Source organism: Pseudophryne corroboree, chromosome 3, assembly GCF_028390025.1.
Source record: "Pseudophryne corroboree isolate aPseCor3 chromosome 3, aPseCor3.hap2, whole genome shotgun sequence".
NCBI classification, from domain to species: Eukaryota; Metazoa; Chordata; class Amphibia; order Anura; family Myobatrachidae; genus Pseudophryne; species Pseudophryne corroboree.
Genome location: NC_086446.1, coordinates 521,146,729 through 521,165,381, shown reverse-complemented (window position 1 = coordinate 521,165,381; position 18,653 = coordinate 521,146,729). Strand labels below are relative to the sequence as shown.

The following is an 18,653-nucleotide window of genomic DNA, read 5'->3' as shown; positions in this document are numbered from 1 at the left end:
GAAAAGTATATGTTTCCAGGACAGCTGGAGTCAGGAAGACTGACTCGCTATTTCTCCTGTATGCACCCAACAAGCTGGGTGCTCCTGCTTCTAAGCAGACGATTGCTCGCTGGATCTGTAGCACGATTCAACGTGCACATTCTGCGGCTGGACTGCCGCACCCTAAATCTGTAAAAGCCCATTCCACGAGGAAAGTGGGCTCTTCTTGGGCGGCTGCCCGAGGGGTCTCGGCTTTACAACTTTGCCGAGCTGCTACTTGGTCAGGGGCAAACACGTTTGCAAAATTCTACAAATTTGATACCCTGGCTGAGGAGGACCTTGAGTTCTCTCATTCGGTGCTGCAGCGTCATCCGCACTCTCCCGCCCGTTTGGGAGCTTTGGTATAATCCCCATGGTCCTTACGGAGTCCCCAGCATCCACTAGGACGTCAGAGAAAATAAGATTTTACTCACCGGTAAATCTATTTCTCGTAGTCCGTAGTGGATGCTGGGCGCCCGTCCCAAGTGCGGACTGTCTGCAATACTTGTATATAGTTATCGTTAACTAAAAGGGTTATTGTTGAGAGGCTATGTTATGTTCATACTGTTAACTGGGTATCATATCACGAGTTATACGGTGTGATTGGTGTGGCTGGTATGAGTCTTACCCGGGATTCAAAATCCTTCCTTATTGTGTCAGCTCTTCCGGGCACAGTATCCTACTGAGGTCTGGAGGAGGGTCATAGTGGGAGGAGCCAGTGCACACCAGGTAGTCCTAAATCTTTCTTAGCTGTGCCCAGTCTCCTGCGGAGCCGCTATTCCCCATGGTCCTTACGGAGTCCCCAGCATCCACTACAGACTACGAGAAATAGATTTACCGGTGAGTAAAATCTTATTATTTCTATGTACGTTTTATCCTACTATGTGATCTCCATGATGTCTCAATAACAAAAAAATAAATAAGAATTCCAAACCCTATGATAAATCCGAGCCAAAGCCGGCTTACGGGCCATCAACATAGTTTGAATGATTGCCTCAGAAAATCCTTCGGCCCTCAGAACTGCAGCTTCAAGAGCCACGCCATCAAAGCCAGCCGGGACAAATCCTGGTATACACAAGGGCCCTAAATGAGGAGGTCTGGGCGTTGTGAAAGCAGAAGAGGGCGCTCTAACGAGAGCCCCTGGAGGTTTGAGAACCACCGCCATCTGGGCCACGCTGGAGCGATCAGAAGTAGGATTCCTCCTTCTTGCTTGAACTTCCTTATTACTCTGGGCAGGAGTAACACCGGAGGGAACACGTACGGCATCCAAAAGTTCCACGGAATTGCCAGTGCGTCTACGAACACCGCTTGAGGATCCCTTGTCCTTGCTCCGAAGACCGGAACCTTGTGGTTGTGTCGAGATGCCATCAGGTCTACGTCTGGTTGGAGGCTCCACTCTCCTGCGTGTACGTCCTGATGACTGAGGAAGCCCGCTTCCCAGTTGAGGACCCCCAGAATGAACACTGCCGATATGGCTGGCAGATGGCGTTCCGCCCACTGAAGAATCTTTGACACTTCCATCATTGCCATGCGGCTTTGAGTGCCGCCTTGATGATTTATGTACGCCACTGTGGTGTCGTTGTCCGACTGTACTTGAACAGGCATGTTCTGTATCAGATGCTGGGCCAGGTTCAGAGCATTGAACACCGGACGCAATTTTAGAATGTTTATCGGGAGGAGACACTCCTCCCTGGTCCACCACCCTGAAGAGAGTGTTGCTCCAACAACGCGCCCCAACCCCTCAGACTGGCATTCGTTGTCAGTAGGACCCAGTTGCAGATCCAGAAGGGACGACCCCTGCTCAATCGTTGGTCCTGTAGCCACCAATTCAGTGACAGACGAACCTCCGGAGACAAGGAGATCATGTGAGACCTGATCCGGTGAGGCAGGCCGTCCCACTTGGCAAGAATAATTTTCTGCAGAGGGTGGGAATGAAATTGAGCGTTCTCTACCATGTCAAAAGTTGACACCATGAAGCCTAGTACTTGCATCGCCGAGTGTACAGACACTCGCAGGCGAGAGAGGAAGCATCGAATCCTGTCCTGAAGGTTCAGGACCTTCTCCTGTGACAAGAACAACTGGTTGTGAGTGTCCAACAATGCCCCCAAGTGCACCATGCTCTAAGCAAGGACCAGGGAAGATTTCTTCCGGTTGATGAGCCACCCGTGGGCTTGCAGAAACTGGACCGTCAGATCCAGCTGACAGAGGAGAACTTCTGGGGAATTCGCCAGGATCAGCAAGTCGTCCAGATACAGTAGGATCCTGACACCTTGACGGCAGAGCAGGGTCGTCATCGCCGCCATGACCTAGGTGAAGACTCGCAGAGCCATGGTCAATCTAAAAGGTAAGGGCAGAAATTGATAATGGAGGTTGCCAATAGCAAACCGCAGTTATGGCTGATGCGACATGGCAATAGGAATATGGAGGTAAGCATCCTGTATGTCCAGGGAGACCATATAGTCCCTGGGCTCCAAAGCCAAACAATAGAGCGAAGCGTTTCCATAAGAAACTTGGAGACCCTCACAAATTTGTTCAAATACTTGAGGTTGAGAATGGGCCAGGAGGAACCATTCGGTTTCGGAACTAGGAACAGCGTTGAATAGTACCCCTTGCCTCTCTGAGCCAGAGGCACCGGCACTACCACTCCTGTGTCCAGGAGGGATTGTACCACCAAATGAAGAGTTTTTGCCTTCCCCTGATCCAAAGGGATGTTTGTCAGGCAAAATTGATGAGGGGGACGTTTCTTGAAGGATATGGCGTATCCGTGAGTGACTACTTCCCTTACCCAGGCATTGAAAGTGGTCTTCAACCATATCTGAATAAACCGTAGAAGTCGGCCTCCCACCCTGGGATCTCCCCGGGGAAGACCTGCCCCGTCATGCAGTAGGCTTGTCTGATTTGGAAGCAGGCTGACGTGCAGCCCTGGCACGTTTAGGTTTGGGCTTAATGGTTTTGGAAGTGCGAGCCTGTTTCAGGTACGCCTGACCCTTTGCTTTACCTGGAGGTCGAAAAGAACGAAAGGAAGTATTCTTAACCTTCGGAGCCAAAGGAGCAGTACTAGGTAGGCATGCCATCTTAGCGGAAGCTAAGTCAGCAACAATCTTGTTGAGCTCCTCACCAAAAAGGATGTTCCCCTTAAAAGGGAGCAATTCCAGGATTTTCTTAGAGTCCAGATCCACAGACCAGGACCGCAACCAGAGAATCCGGTGAGCCAGAATGGACGAAGTAGAGGCCTTGGCCGCCAGAACACCCGCATCAGAAGCCGCCTCCTTAATGTAATGAGAGGCTGTGACAATATACGAAAGACATTGTCTAGCATTATCAGAAAAATTGGATGGCAGCTCTGCTTCCACCTCCTGAGCCCATGCTTCAGTAGCTTCTGCAGCCCAAGTAGCTGCAATAGTGGGCCGATGCACAGCTCCCGCAAGGGTATAGACTTTAAGCAACCCTCCACACGCTTATCCGTCGGTTCCTTCAGAGAGGCGACGGTAGTGACAGGCAGAGCAGAGGACACCACCAGCCGAGCGACTTGTTTGTCCACCGGCGGCGTTTCCCAGTTTTTACTTAACTCCGCAGCGAGGGGGTAGCGAGCTAGCATCTTCTTGTGAGGTGTGAATTTCTTTTCTGGATTCTCCCAGGATTCCTCATGTATTTCAACTAAGTGGTCATAATGAGACAAAATTGATTTGGTAACCTTCTTATGTTTGAATATATCTGGTTTCCTAGAGGGAACAAGTTCTGGGTCATCATCAATTTGAAGAATCAGCCTGATAGCCTCTAATAGGTCAGGAACATCCACCTGTGAAACAGATTCCCCATCAGAAGCATCTGGATCAGTGTCTGAGGGGTCAGTATACACGGCATCCTCATCGGACCAAGTATCTGAAACATGAGTGGATTGTGAGGAAGTAATGGCCCGCTTAGAGGACCCCTTGGTCTTAAGCGGGCGAGGGTTAGGTTTCTGTTTAGTCAATGGGTGATTCATTTGCTGTAACTGAGTGGACAGGAGATCTGCCCATGGCGGATTAACCGCAGGGACGATATGTGGCTGTAAAGGCACGTGAGGTCCCATAGGGGGCGCAAGTCTAGTTACCAGCGTAGTCAGAGCCTTATCCCCTTGCTGGACTTCACCACCGGGTACTGTGTGCCTTAGCAAAACGGATTATAGGAGAATCTGACCTGTGCCCCTGCCCTGGAGCAACACAGTGGGGTCCCTGTACCAACACAGTGGTACAGCGCGTGAGGCCCATCTCCTAATGGCTGCGCCGGATCGCGATTTGCAGCGGGTCCTGCCTGGGGGACCCTTTTACCTCCCTTGATGCGGCCACGCGATCCCGGAGAGCTGCGGCGAGTGTGTGTGCCTGATGAGAAAGACCGGAGCCTTTTGCTGTAAGTACCCGGCAACCAGGGCCTGCGGGAGTGTACTGCGCCGCCAGGGGAAGTGATGGGGCTGCAGTATGAGATGTCAGAATGACATCTAGCACTGTGAGTGCCTCTGCTGCAGTCCTTGAAGTCTTCTATCTTCTTTTTAATAGCTCTTTTCAGGGCCGCTGGAGCAGCCCTGCCTGTTAGTGTCCTGCACTGCAGGCACCAACTTACAAACTGAACTCCTGTGCACGGAGGTGGGGTTATAGAGGAGGCAGCGCTGAGCATCTTGGGAACAGTAAAAGCTTTTAGCCTGTTGGTGCCTTGGATCAAGATCCTACTCTACACCCCGCTGTTATCCCTGTGGAACCCAGTGCACCACGCTGCAGAAAGGAGTGTTTAAAAAAAAAAAGCCTTAGTAAAACCACCATGCCTAAATTCCTTTATATTAAGTCTGCTGACAGCCTTTAGAATGGTTGTTATGTGATTAGATAAAAGGAAAAAAATTATTTTGAGTAATTTTGGCCATTTTTCCCTTTAAAGGAGTTGAACGTTCATTATTTTAGTTGTACCTGCAGTTTGGGCAAGATAGGGCAAGTGAGACATTTCTCCTGCAGATTGCACATGTAGTTACAATCTTATTGAGATCCCATGGTGACCTAGACACGAAACCGGACTGGACCCCCATCATCCACTGCAGTTTGTCAAAAAAGAATTAACAGCAAAATGATTTAGATGAATCCAGGCCCTTCAGTTCACAATAGTTCCTAGACAGGAGCTTCTGTTGCATAACCGATAATCCAGATCTGCATTTTTTTGTTTTATCTCTACAGTGATGTGGGATTTGTTATTAGACTCCTTTATTTTTGGAAAGCCCCCATGGCAAAACCTGTTTCCATGACCACGGCGCTGTAGTTGTAGCTGTGTCACTAGAAGCAGGGAGTGCCTTACAGAAAATATCAACAATTGCCATAGCATATTTGTAACATTCCTTAGCTTTTTGTAATGGTCTAATATAATCAGTATGTATCTATTGCCAATGACCATCAGCAACTGGTAAAGAAATGAGTTAATCTTTAGTTCTACACTATTCTGAAAGCAGATAAGACACGAGTCTTGGATTTCTGTACAAAATGCTTTCACATTAATGGGTATACAATTTGAGGGACAACAGAATTCTGTTAAATGTAACTACAATCACACCATCTGACAAAGTTTTAGATTTTTTTCATCTGAAGCGTAACATAATAAAATCACAAAAACAGGTCATGTATAGCAATAACTATAGTAGATGACAGTAATACGAGTAGCATAGACAAATCAGCAGTCCAGAAAGTACAACAATGTTGAAATGTTTGAAACAAAATATGACAGGTATTGAAAAGCAACAGGGAATTTTTATTTTATTTTTGGCCAAGAGAAGGGTTTTTACTGCCTTTAGGGACACATTGGGACCTAGACAGGAACCCACATATCACCCAATCCAGTGTTAAGGGGACATAATCAGGGTTCTGTCCTCATCACATTTCATTTGTAACCAAAAACCACTAAATCAGCAGGCACTCCCACGAGAAGTGTGCAAGTCAGCCTAGTCCCATTTACATTTGGGGCATCTTTGAGAAGTCAAACTCATAAGGAATTGCCTATGAGGAGAGAAGTAGGTTATATGGATCACATTACTTACTAGTAGACAAGGACTGGTAGAAAGCATTAATAACTGTGGGATACATCTTTGGGGGGGGGAGAAAATGGAAAAGCCACTGACGCATACCAGTCAGAGGCGCATCATGGTCAACAGGGTCTATTATGGAAACATAAATAGGAGATATAACCTTTTAGTCACAGGACCTCATACTTACAGTTTGTCAAAAGGATTATTCCAGATGGATGCCCTAAACACCCGAATAACAATGCAAATGCAATGCTGGGCTTATACAAATGGCACAGGGAAAGTACGGAGTGATGCTAATGTTTCCACGTATTCAGTAAAACAAAAAAGGTGACTTCTTCTTTCTCTATTAACCAGGTGATATAAGAAGCTAATTCCCCCCACCCCCAATCCCACCAGATAGTGCAGGGAGGGAAGTCATGCTGTCCTGGAATTCAGGATTCCGCAGAAAGGGAATGGTGTGCATTAACACCAAAACATTGTTGAATATGTGCCAATTTTTTTTGTAGACCACAGAAGAGGACTGCCTTGAAAGTGTGATGATTCCTGATCTTTAGTGTAAGAAGCAAGTGATAAGATTATCTAAAAATTTGGATTCCAGTGAAGTGCATATAAATCCCACCATGAAGCCAGTCTGTTAAATAATATGTCACATAGGATAAACAGTGTCCTAGCCCCATACATAGTGCTGTAACAGGACCGTGTCCTGTGCCAGCTACACCCCCTGAGTGCATGGCATTATGCCGAGGGGGTGGGCTGCCAGCAAGAACAGCACTGCCTGGAGCATTCCAAGAATTCTCTGGGCAGCTGGACAGGCTGCAGTGTGCATATCTAAAGCATCCAAAAGATGCTCAGGGCTGCACTGCAGCAACAATACATTACAAATCTATTGTTCTAAAAATCTTAGAGGTATACAAACAATGAAACACCCACCATGGATAAAGACTGAGCTCTCAAATGTATTTACAAAAGAACTCCTAAAACACAACATTCACACTCAATGTTCATATTTAGGTTTCTCTTGCAGGCAGTGTGTGTCTCTCTATCTTCTTTGTTGTTTCATTTTCCTTTATAGAGACCTTATACTAAAAATGGTTTCACAAGTGTGTGCCACTAATTACTAAAGATGTTCTCTTCATATTTTCAGGAGTGTATGAACCACACTTGGTTACTGAACATGACCACACTCCGCATGCAAAGAAAATGGAGCAGTAAAGGGATACCATTAAATAAAATTAATTTTATTAATTTTGCAAGACTGACATTTCAAATCATAGAAAAAGATTAGGCCTCGGCATTAGCTCTGGAAGAGGAACACAGGTGTGAAGTACAGTCCTGAGTCAGACTGAGCATTGAGTTATGAAGCAGTCTTTGTCACCTTGCGCTCCGCTTTGCCTGTAATAAGAAGGAAAATTAAAAAACAAAAACATTTTAATGTGATGTGTATCTTCAAATAGAAATACAGATAGTATTAAACTACAGTATAACTATAAAAAAAAATAATAATAATAATGAAGTTCATAGGTGGCCAAGTGACAAAAGAAGATACTTAAGGTTTCCCAATATAAAATAAAGATAGTAAGTTGTGATGCTGAAAGAACCATTGTCTAGTGATGAGGAATACTTGTAGACAACCCTTAAAGAGAAATTTCAGTTGACCTACAAATTAGAGGTCAGCAAAGAAAGTGAAGTCAAAAAGGAGGGTTCATTTCATACTTGCCTACCTGATCCTCTCCATGAGGGAGAAAATGCTCTGTTCCTGGACATGTATGATTGCCATCACCTGTGGTGAAACACCTCATCAATTAACTAGCTCACCACAGGTAATGGCAATCATACTTTACCAGGAAAGTCCAGGAACAGAGCATTTTCTCCCTCATGGAGAGGGTCAGGTAGGCAAGTATGGTTCATTTAGTATTATCATTTTAATAATTAGCAACAATTAAATTAGGATTCATATTCTGCAGCATTCCACAATCACGACGATCATCAACTACCCTCAGCTTAAAAACAGTAATATGAAACATACCTCCTGACTAGAAGAGAACAGAATGGCTGTAGCCAGGTGTTTGGCTAGAGAGAGAACAGAGTGCAACTTCATGTAATTTTTTTCAGCATACATAAGGTATTTGGTGGTACTTTGTGTGTAGTGCCATGGATGTGAAGCAATTCATCCACTGCAAATAAGAGTATTACTGTACTATATAGAGAGAGATCTGTAAAACGTGTGAATAAAGAGCCACAGTTCCAGAAACAAAACTGACGCATCTCAAAAACAGAGAGGATGTTGAAGGTACAAGTTTCAATAAACATTTTGATCTTTGCAATGTGCCCTTGTAAGATATGGTGATGCCCATGAAGCATCTTGCACTGTGGCTTTTTCAGACACCTCAGGGTTCAAAAAGGAATGCAGTTTTCACAAAGGTCCATGGAAAATGCGCCTCAAACTGCATTTAATTCCATCATTATATCTATCAATAATAGAATTTATTTTTCCTTAGGTGTTCCCAATCCAACCCCAACCTGCACTACACCGCTGACTGGATATAATGTCATTGTCCCAGCCCATTCCATAAAATAACACAGAATGTTAATTCTGTTTAAAAAAAGCAGAATTCAAAGACTGGATTGTCAGAATGTTGCACCTCTGAAGCTGAAATTCTGCTCTAAAAGTGTAATTTTATCTAAACTACATGCATCTGTAGAGAAAGTCTAAATGACTTTTACCATAAAGCAGTGGTTCCCAACCTCGGTCCTCAAGTACCCCCAACAGTTCATGTTTTCCAGGTCACCTAGCAGTTGAACAGGTGTATTCGTTACTCACCGACACATTTTAAAAGACCCACAGGTGGAGCTAATTATTTCACTGTTGGGGTACTTGAGGACCGAGGTTGGGAACCACTGCCATAAAGCAATGGTTCCCAAATGCAGTCCTCAAGGCACCACAACAGTCCAGCTTTTAAGGATATCCCTCCTTGTGCACAGATGGCATAAATCAAACTGACTGAGGTACAGTAAGTTAGCTGTGCACAAGCAGGGATATCTTTAAAACCTGGACTGTTGGGGTGCCTGGAGGACCACGTTTACATACCTGCTAACATTTTACACGTAAAAAAAATTGGTACAAGTTAGGAAAGGGGCGTGGCCGTGGGTAAAGGAAGGCGTGGCCACACTCCTTTACCTATACTTTCAATGGAAGTTTGGAGAGCCAGAAATCGGTACAGACCATAAAAAAAAAAAAAAAGGAACTGTACCTGCTAAAAAGGTGGTTGGAGGGTATGCGTTTAGGAACCACTGACATAAAAGGAAACAAATTAACTGCAGTTTGCTTTTTTCAGATATACAAATTTCTAATTTTTATTTTATGAAAAGGATTTTCTTTTTCACTCAAGTGAGTGAGTTTGGCACGATATCAAAGCTTTGAACAGATTGCCGTAATGGAGAGCCACAAAACACAATAAAAACTGTAATGGAGAAAGGGCTACTCTTTCTACAGAGTGTGCTGTGCTTTAAGGCCAGGCATTTATGAACACTGTTGCATTATAGCCAGAAAATAATTCCATTTCACAAATGCATGTTGCTATATGAAACATGCTGCGGGGTTTAACTTACAGCCTTGGTAATGCATTGTCTTAGCTCTTCAAACTCCTTTGCACAAGCTCCTTTCCGCAGGTCAGTTTTTCCAGTAGCATCAGCGGATACACATTTTCCATAAAATGCTGCCTTTAAGCAAAGGGTTAAATAAGTACAGCAATAATCAGATTTTTCTTATGAACTGAGCACAAGAATGTTTCACCTGTATATTTTGTGGTTTCTGTTGCCTATAGTTCTGTTAATATTCTATTCCACTCATTGGCTACAGGCAGTCCTAGCCATGTAAACAGAGTAATGATCAGTTTAGTTTTAGCCTACTTTACAGCTTTGATTTACCATAGATTTGGTTGTCCACTGTTCACACTTCAAAAATATGCCCCTGAAAATCAGACACAGGGGTCAACACAGAGCTAGGGCATCTACGACTGATTTCCCACCAACATTGAACAGGCAATACGGGCCGTGGAACTTTTACAGACCAGCCGAGCGGGGGTCACGTGACTCCCCTACCCGGAAGAAGTCAGCAGCGACGGAGAGAGACCCGAAGGAGAAGAGGTAAGCCGGTGGGGTGTTTTCGAGTCGACCAGCGGAGGAGGGGGGGAGAGACAGGTGATTCAAGAAGCTCCGTTCCCGGCGGACGGTGGGCAGTGACGGCTCTCAACAAGCCCACACTAGCTGATCGCCGCCAGACCAATCCCTGCGGTGGCCGGATCTCCCACCGCTGTCCGTACCAGGACGGAGAGGGAAGAATCCCTTCCCACAGGGCCTAGTCAGTCCGGAGTTCCCTGTCCCCTCGCCCTCCCCGCACCCGGCGCACCTTGAACCCCGGGGGAACACCGCAATCCGACATCATCATTAGCTCGTGCAAATAGTCAGCGGGACGCCGCTGACTATCCTGAAAGTGACTTTATTCCTTACTGCCATTTGGATCTCTCACAATCAGCTGGGTCACAGCTTAACAGAACTTTTTATTCTATTTTTTCCCTTGTTTTCCCTTTTTTCTTACAATTAACTGGACATTTTTATAACCACCAGAACTACATTCCTCAGCAGGTGCACCAACCTGGTTGTGCATCCCATAAATCTGCCTTAGCATCCTATCATAAATTTACCGTCACCAACAGCAATTACTTCACTGCCCACAACATATCCTCAACAGATTAATTCTTGATCACTATTTCCTTATGCATGCATATTAATTGTGCATTTGCCTTTTTTAGTAATAAAACCAAGTCATTCTTGATATTTCACTCTGTCTCACAGCATCATCATTTATATACTCATATAGGTTGAGCGCTGCAAATCACCAATTGTTCACTGCTCTCCGTAGGTCAGTCACCCTACTTTGTAAGCAGCTCGCCGACCTCATTTAAACCTAGTGCGCTGGTACACCCCCCCCTTAAATCAACACAGAGCTAGACCCACATTCCAAAGCACTCATTTATTCTCCCTCTATGGGTGTCGTGGATACCCACAGAGGGAGAAAGTGTCGGGATTGTGCCGGTCGGGATCCCAGAGTCGGTATTCCAACCGCTGGGATCCTGTCCGGTGGGATCTTGACCGCATCCCATTCCAAAAAAAAAACACAACAACCTCATACTGAAAACAGCTGGGAATCTTCTCTGCACTGGAACTGGAGTAAAAGGGAATATCAGGACGGGGTGTACTAACAGAATAATCACAAAAAGGGATTATCGGGATGATTGCCTGCTGTTATTTACAGCTCTAGGTATACATATCTGCGCTTACAACGGGGATGTACTAAAAATAAGATTTTACTCACCGGTAAATCTATTTCTCGTAGTCCGTAGTGGATGCTGGGAACTCCGTAAGGACCATGGGGAATAGCGGCTCCGCAGGAGACTGGGCACAACTAAAGAAAGCTTTAGGTCACCTGGTGTGCACTGGCTACTCCCACTATGACCCTCCTCCAAGCCTCAGTTAGGACACTGTGCCCGGACGAGCTGACATAATAAGGAAGGATTTTGAATCCCGGGTAAGACTCATACCAGCCACACCAATCACACAGTATAACTCGTGATACAATACCCAGTTTAACAGTATGAAAAACAACTGAGCCTCTCAACAGATGGCTCAACAATAACCCTTTAGTTAACAGTAACTATGTACAAGTATTGCAGACAATCCGCACTTGGGATGGGCGCCCAGCATCCACTACGGACTACGAGAAATAGATTTACCGGTGAGTAAAATCTTATTTTCTCTGACGTCCTAGTGGATGCTGGGAACTCCGTAAGGACCATGGGGATTATACCAAAGCTCCCAAACGGGCGGGAGAGTGCGGATGACTCTGCAGCACCGAATGAGAGAACTCAAGGTCCTCCTCAGCCAGGGTATCAAATCTGTAGAATTTTGCAAACGTGTTTGCCCCTGACCAAGTAGCAGCTCGGCAAAGTTGTAAAGCCGAGACCCCTCGGGCAGCCGCCCAAGATGAGCCCACCTTCCTTGTGGAATGGGCTTTTACCGATTTAGGATGCGGCAGTCCAGCCGCAGAATGCGCCTGCTGAATTGTGCTACAAATCCAGCGAGCAATAGTCTGCTTAGAAGCAGGAGCATCCAGCTTGTTGGGTGCATACAGGATAAATAGCGAGTCAGTCTTCCTGACTACAGCCGTCCTGGAAACATAAATTTTCAAGGCCCTGACTACGTCCAGCAACTTGGAATCCTCCAAGTCCCTAGTAGCCGCAGGCACCACAATAGGTTGGTTCAAGTGAAAAGCTGATACCACCTTAGGGAGAAACTGAGGACGAGTCCTCAATTCTGCCCTATCCATATGGAAAATCAGATAAGGGCTTTTACATGACAAAGCCGCCAATTCTGACACACGCCTGGCCGAAGCCAAGGCCAATAACATGACTTTCCACGTGAGATATTTTAGATCCACGGTTTTAAGTGGCTCAAACCAATGTGATTTTAAGAAACTCAACACCACGTTGAGATCCCAAAGTGCCACTGGAGGCACAACGGGGGCTGAATATGCAGCACTCCCTTCACAAACGTCTGAACTTCAGGCAATGAAGCCAGTTCTTTCTGGAAGAAAATCGACAGAGCCGAGATCTGTACCTTAATGGAGCCCAATTTTAGGCCCATAGTCACTCCTGTTTGTAGGAAATGCAGAAATTGACCTAGTTGAAATTCCTCTGTTGGGGCCTTTTCGGCCTCACACCAAGCAACATATTTCCGCCATATACGGTGATATTGCTTTGCAGTTACATCTTTCCTGGCTTTAATCAGCGTAGGAATGACTTCCTCCGGAATGCCCTTTTCCTTCAGGATCCGGCGTTCAACCGCCATGCCGTCAAACGCAGCCGCGGTAAGTCTTGGAACAGACAGGGCCCCTGCTACAGCAGGTCCTGTCTGAGCGGCAGAGGCCATGGGTCCTCTGAGATCATCTCTTGAAGTTCCGGGTACCACGCTCGTCTTGGCCAATCCGGAACCACGAGTATTGTTCTTACTCCTCGTTTTCTTATTATTCTCAGTACCCTTGGTATGAGAGGCAGAGGAGGGAACACATAAACTGACTGGTACACTCACGGTGTCACCAGAGCGTCCACAGCTATCGCCTGAGGGTCCCTTGACCTGGCGCAATATCTCTCTAGTTTTTTGTTTAGACGGGACGCCATCATGTCCACTTGTGGACGTTCCCATCGATTTACAATCAGCGTGAAGACTTCTGGATGAAGTCCCCACTCTCCCGGGTGGAGGTCGTGCCTGCTGAGAAAGTCTGCTTCCCAGTTGTCCACTCCCGGAATGAACACTGCTGACAGTGCCAGCACATGATTTTCCGCCCATCGGAGAATCCTTGTGGCTTCTGCCATTGCCATCCTGCTTCTTGTGCCGCCCTGTCGATTTACATGGGCGACTGCCATGATGTTGTCTGACTGGATCAGTACCGGCTGGTTTTGAAGCAGAGGCCTTGCCTGACTTAGGGCGTTGTAAATGGCCCTTAGTTCCAGAATATTTATGTGTAGGGAAGTCTCCTGACTCGACCATAGTCCTTGGAAGTTTCTTCCCTGTGTGACTGCCCCCCAGCCCCGAAGGCTGGCATCCGTGGTCACCAGGACCCAGTCCTGTATGCCGAATCTGCGGCCCTCTAGAAGATGGGCACTCCGCAGCCACCACAGCAGAGACACCCTGGTTCTTGGAGACAGGGTTATCAGGCGATGCATCTGAAGATGCGATCCGGACCACTGGTCCAACAGGTCCCACTGAAAGATTCTGGCATGGAACCTGCCGAAAGGAATTGCTTCGTAAGAAGCCACCATCTTTCCCAGGACCCGCGTGCAGTGATGCACCGATACCTGTTTCGGTTTCAGGAGGTCTCTGACTAGAGATGACAGCTCCTTGGCTTTCTCCTCCGGTAGAAACACTTTTCTGGACTGTGTCCAGGATCATACCCAGGAACAGTAGACGTGTCGTCGGAACCAGCTGTGATTTTGGAATATTCAGAATCCAACCGTGCTGGTGTAGCACCTCCTGAGATAGTGCTACTCCCACCAACAACTGCTCCTTGGACCTCGCCTTTATTAGGAGATCGTCCAAGTACGGGATAATTAAAACTCCCTTTCTTCGAAGGAGTATCATCATTTCCGCCATTACTTTGGTAAACACCCTCGGTGCCGTGGAGAGTCCAAACGGTAGCGTCTGGAATTGGTAATGGCAATCCTGTACCACAAATCTGAGGTACTCCTGGTGAGGATAGTAAATGGGGACATGCAGGTAAGCATCCTTGATGTCCAGGGATACCATGTAATCCCCCTCGTCCAGGCTTGCAATAACCGCCCTGAGCGATTCCATCTTGAACTTGAATTTTTTTATGTATGTGTTCAAGGATTTCAAATTTAAAATGGGTCTCACCGAACCGTCCGGTTTCGGTACCACAAATAGTGTGGAATAGTAACCCCGTCCTTGTTGAAGTAGGGGCACCTTGACTATCACCTGCTGGGAATACAGCTTGTGAATTGCCTCTAGCACAGCCTCCCTGCCTGAGGGAGTTGTCGGCAAGGCAGATTTTAGGAACCGGTGGGGTGGAGACGCCTCAAATTCCAGTTTGTACCCTTGAGATACTATTTGCAGGATCCAGGGATCCACCTGTGAGCGAGCCCACTGATCGCTGAAATTTTTGAGGCGGCCCCCCACCGTACCTGGCTCCGCCTGTGGAGCCCCACCGTCATGCGGCGGACTTGGAAGAAGCGGGGGAGGACTTTTGCTCCTGGGAACCTGCTGTTTGTTGCAGCCTTTTTCCCCTACCTCTGCCTCTGGACAGAAAGGACCCACCTTTTCCACGCCTGTTTTTCTGAGTCCGAAAGGACTGTACCTGATAAAACGGCGCCTTTTTAGGCTGTGAGGGAACATGGGGTAAAAATGCTGACTTCCCAGCAGTTGCTGTGGAAACTAGGTCCGAGAGACCATCCCCGAATAACTCCTCACCCTTATAAGGCAAAACTTCCATGTGCCTTTTTGAATCTGCATCCCCTGTCCACTGGCAAGTCCATAAGCCTCTCCTAGCAGAAATGGACAGTGCACTTATTTTAGATGCCAGCCGGCAGATCTCCCTCTGTGCATCTCTCATGTATAAGACTGAGTCTTTTATATGCTCTATGGTTAGCAGAATAGTGTCCCCGTCTAGGGTGTCAATATTTTCTGACAGGGAATCTGACCACACAGCGGCAGCACTGCACATCCATGCTGACGCAATAGCAGGTCTAAGTATAATGCCTGAGTGTGTATATACAGACTTCAGGATAGCCTCCTGCTTTCTATCAGCAGGTTCCTTGAGGGCGGCCGTATCCGGAGACGGTAGTGCCACCTTTTTAGACAAACGTGTGAGCGCTTTATCCACCCTAGGTGGTGTCTCCCAACGTGACCTATCCTCTGGCGGGAAAGGGAACGCCATTAGTAACTTCTTAGAGATTACCAATCTTTTATCAGGGAAAGCCCACGCTTCTTCACACACTTCATTTAATTCTTCTGATGGGGGAAAGACTACGGGTAGTTTTTTCTCCCCAAACATAATACCCTTTTTAGTGGTACCTGGGTTTATATCAGAAATTTGTAACACCTCTTTCATTGCTTCAATCATGCAACGAATGGCCTTAGTGGACATTAGACTAGACTCATCGTCGTCTACACTGGTGTCAGTATCCGTGTCGACATCCGCGTCTGCCATCTGAGGTAGCGGGCGTTTTAGAGCCCCCGAAGGCCTTTGAGAAACCTGGACAGGCACGAGCTGAGAAGCCGGCTGTCCCTCATTTGGCATGTCGTCAAATTTTTTGTGTAAGGAGTCGACGCGTGCACGCAATTCCTTCCATAAGTCCATCCACTCAGGTGTCTGCCCCGCAGGGGGTGACATCCCTTCTATATGCAACTGCTCCGCCTCCACATCATTATCCTCATCAAACATGTCGACACAGCCGTACCGACACACCGCACACACACAGGGAATGCTCTAACAGAGGACAGGACCCACAAAAGCCCTTTGGGGAGACAGAGTGAGAGCATGCCAGCACACACCAGAGCGCTATATAATGCAGGGACTAACTGAATTATGTCCCCTATAGCTGCTGTTACATATACTGCGCCTAAATTTAGTGCCCCCCCCTCTCTTTTTTACCCTTTTCTGTAGTGTAGACTGCAGGGGAGAGCCAGGGAGCTTCCTTCCAGCGGAGCTGTGAGGGAGAAATGGCGCCAGTGTGCTGAAGGAGATAGCTCCGCCCCTTTTTCGCGGACTATTCTCCCGCTTTTTTCTGGATTCTGGCAGGGGTAATTATCACATATATAGCCTCTGGGGCTATATATTGTGGTATTTTTGCCAGCCAAGGTCTTTTTATTGCTGCTCAGGGCGCCCCCCCCCTAGCGCCCTGCACCCTCAGTGACCGGAGTGTGAAGTGTGTATGAGGAGCAATGGCGCACAGCTGCAGTGCTGTGCGCTACCTTGGTGAAGACAGATGTCTTCTGCCGCCGATTTTCCGGACCTCTTCTTACTTCTGGCTCTGTAAGGGGGACGGCGGCGCGGCTCCGGGACCGAACACCAAGGCCAGTTCCATGCGGTCGGTCCCTCTGGAGCTAATGGTGTCCAGTAGCCTAAGAAGCCCAAGCTAGCTGCAAGCAGGTAGGTTCGCTTCTTCTCCCCTTAGTCCCTCGCTGCAGTGAGCCTGTTGCCAGCAGGTCTCACTGTAAAATAAAAAACCTAAATATACTTTCTTTCTAGAAGCTCAGGAGAGCCCCTAGTGTGCATCCAACCTCGGCCGGGCACAAAATCTAACTGAGGCTTGGAGTAGGGTCATAGTGGGAGGAGCCAGTGCACACCAGGTGACCTAAAGCTTTCTTTAGTTGTGCCCAGTCTCCTGCGGCGCCGCTATTCCCCATGGTCCTTACGGAGTTCCCAGCATCCACTAGGACGTCAGAGAAAGGATGATCACAGAAAGGGGATGATTGTCTGCAGTTCACCTCCAAGACACTAGATGTCAGAATTTTACTTATTCAATATTTACAAACTAAATCACATATCAAATTATATGTAAATCAGACCCCCATAAGTGACCAATAATATCCTTATCATTTGCAGTAAAAAAAATGCATTATCCGATACTTATTGTATAGCATATGTAAATATACCATTGCATAAGGTGTGATAGTACACTTAATAAATTCTATTTTCTAAACTGTATAAAAAGATATTTAAATCTACATTGGATGACAGTGTTTTAATCGCATTTACGTATAACTGTGATGGTTTTCTATGTGTTCCCAATAGGAAGATGGCGATATCTTTTTTTTTTAGGATGATCACGTTATAAGGCCATTTCAGGACCAACACCACAATGGTCCGTCTTAGTATAATGATGAGGCATTGTTTCATTTTCTTAAAATAGTAATATATGCAAATAAAACAGTATTAATAATCCACACTTTATTGATATAACAGCCTACAAATACACTTGTTCACCACAAAAAAAAAAAAAGATTTTAAACCTACCGGTAAATCTTTTTCTCCTAGTCCGTAGAGGATGCTGGGGACTCCGTAAGGACCATGGGGTATAGACGGGCTCCGCAGGAGACGTGCACTATAAAGAACTTTAGAATGGGTGTGCACTGGCTCCTCCCTCTATTCCCCTCCTCCAGACCTCCGTTAGAGAAACTGTGCCCAGAGGAGACGGACAGTACGAGGAAAGGAGTTTTGTTAATCTAAGGGCAAGATTCATACCAGCCCACACCATCCACACCGTATAACCTGGAATATACGAACCAGTCAACAGTATGAAATAAACAGCATCAGTCAAAGACCGATCAAAACTGTAACATAACCCTTATGCAAGCAATAACTATATACAAGTCTTGCAGAATGTTGTCCGCACTGGGACGGGCGCCCAGCATCTTCTACGGACTACGAGAAAAAGATTTACCGTCCTAGAGGATGCTGGGGACTCCGTAAGGACCATGGGGATTATACCAAAGCTCCAAAACGGGCGGCAGAGTGCGGATGACTCTGCAGCACCGATTGAGCAAACATGAGGTCCTCATCAGCCAGGGTAGTAAACTTGTAGAATTTTGCAAAGGTGTTTGAACCCGACCAAGTTGCCGCTCGGCAAAGCTGTAATGCCGAGACACCTTGGGCAGCCGCCCAAGAAGAGCCCACCTTCCTAGTGGAATGGGCCTTTACCGAATTTGGTAACGGCAATCCAGCCGTAGAATGAGCCTGCTGAATCGTGTTACAGATCCAGCGAGCAATAGTCTGCTTAGAAGCAGGAGCGCCAACCTTGTTGGCTGCATACAGGACAAACAGTGCCTCTGTTTTCCTAACCCGAGCCGTCCTGGCTACATAAATTTTCAACGCCCTGACCACATCAAGGGACTCGGAATCCTCCAAGTCCCGCGTAGCCACAGGCACCACAATAGGTTGGTTCATAAGAAAAGAGGAAACCACCTTAGGCAAAAATTGAGGACGAGTCCGCAACTCAGCTCTATCCACATGGAAAATCAGATA

At 46.8% G+C, this 18,653-nt stretch overlaps 1 protein-coding gene across 1 annotated transcript in view; it reads left to right on the top strand.

The window, feature by feature from the left end:
* Window positions 1-7,463, top strand: part of SLC38A10 (solute carrier family 38 member 10) — a 298,179-nt gene extending 290,716 nt beyond the window's left edge. Inside the window, exon 17 of the mRNA XM_063961107.1 lies at window positions 7,200-7,463. Within this exon, the coding sequence (XP_063817177.1) occupies window positions 7,200-7,267 (68 nt within the window). The 3' untranslated portion in view covers window positions 7,268-7,463. The remainder of the gene's footprint in view (window positions 1-7,199) is intronic.
* Window positions 7,464-18,653: the final 11,190 nt, after the last annotated feature.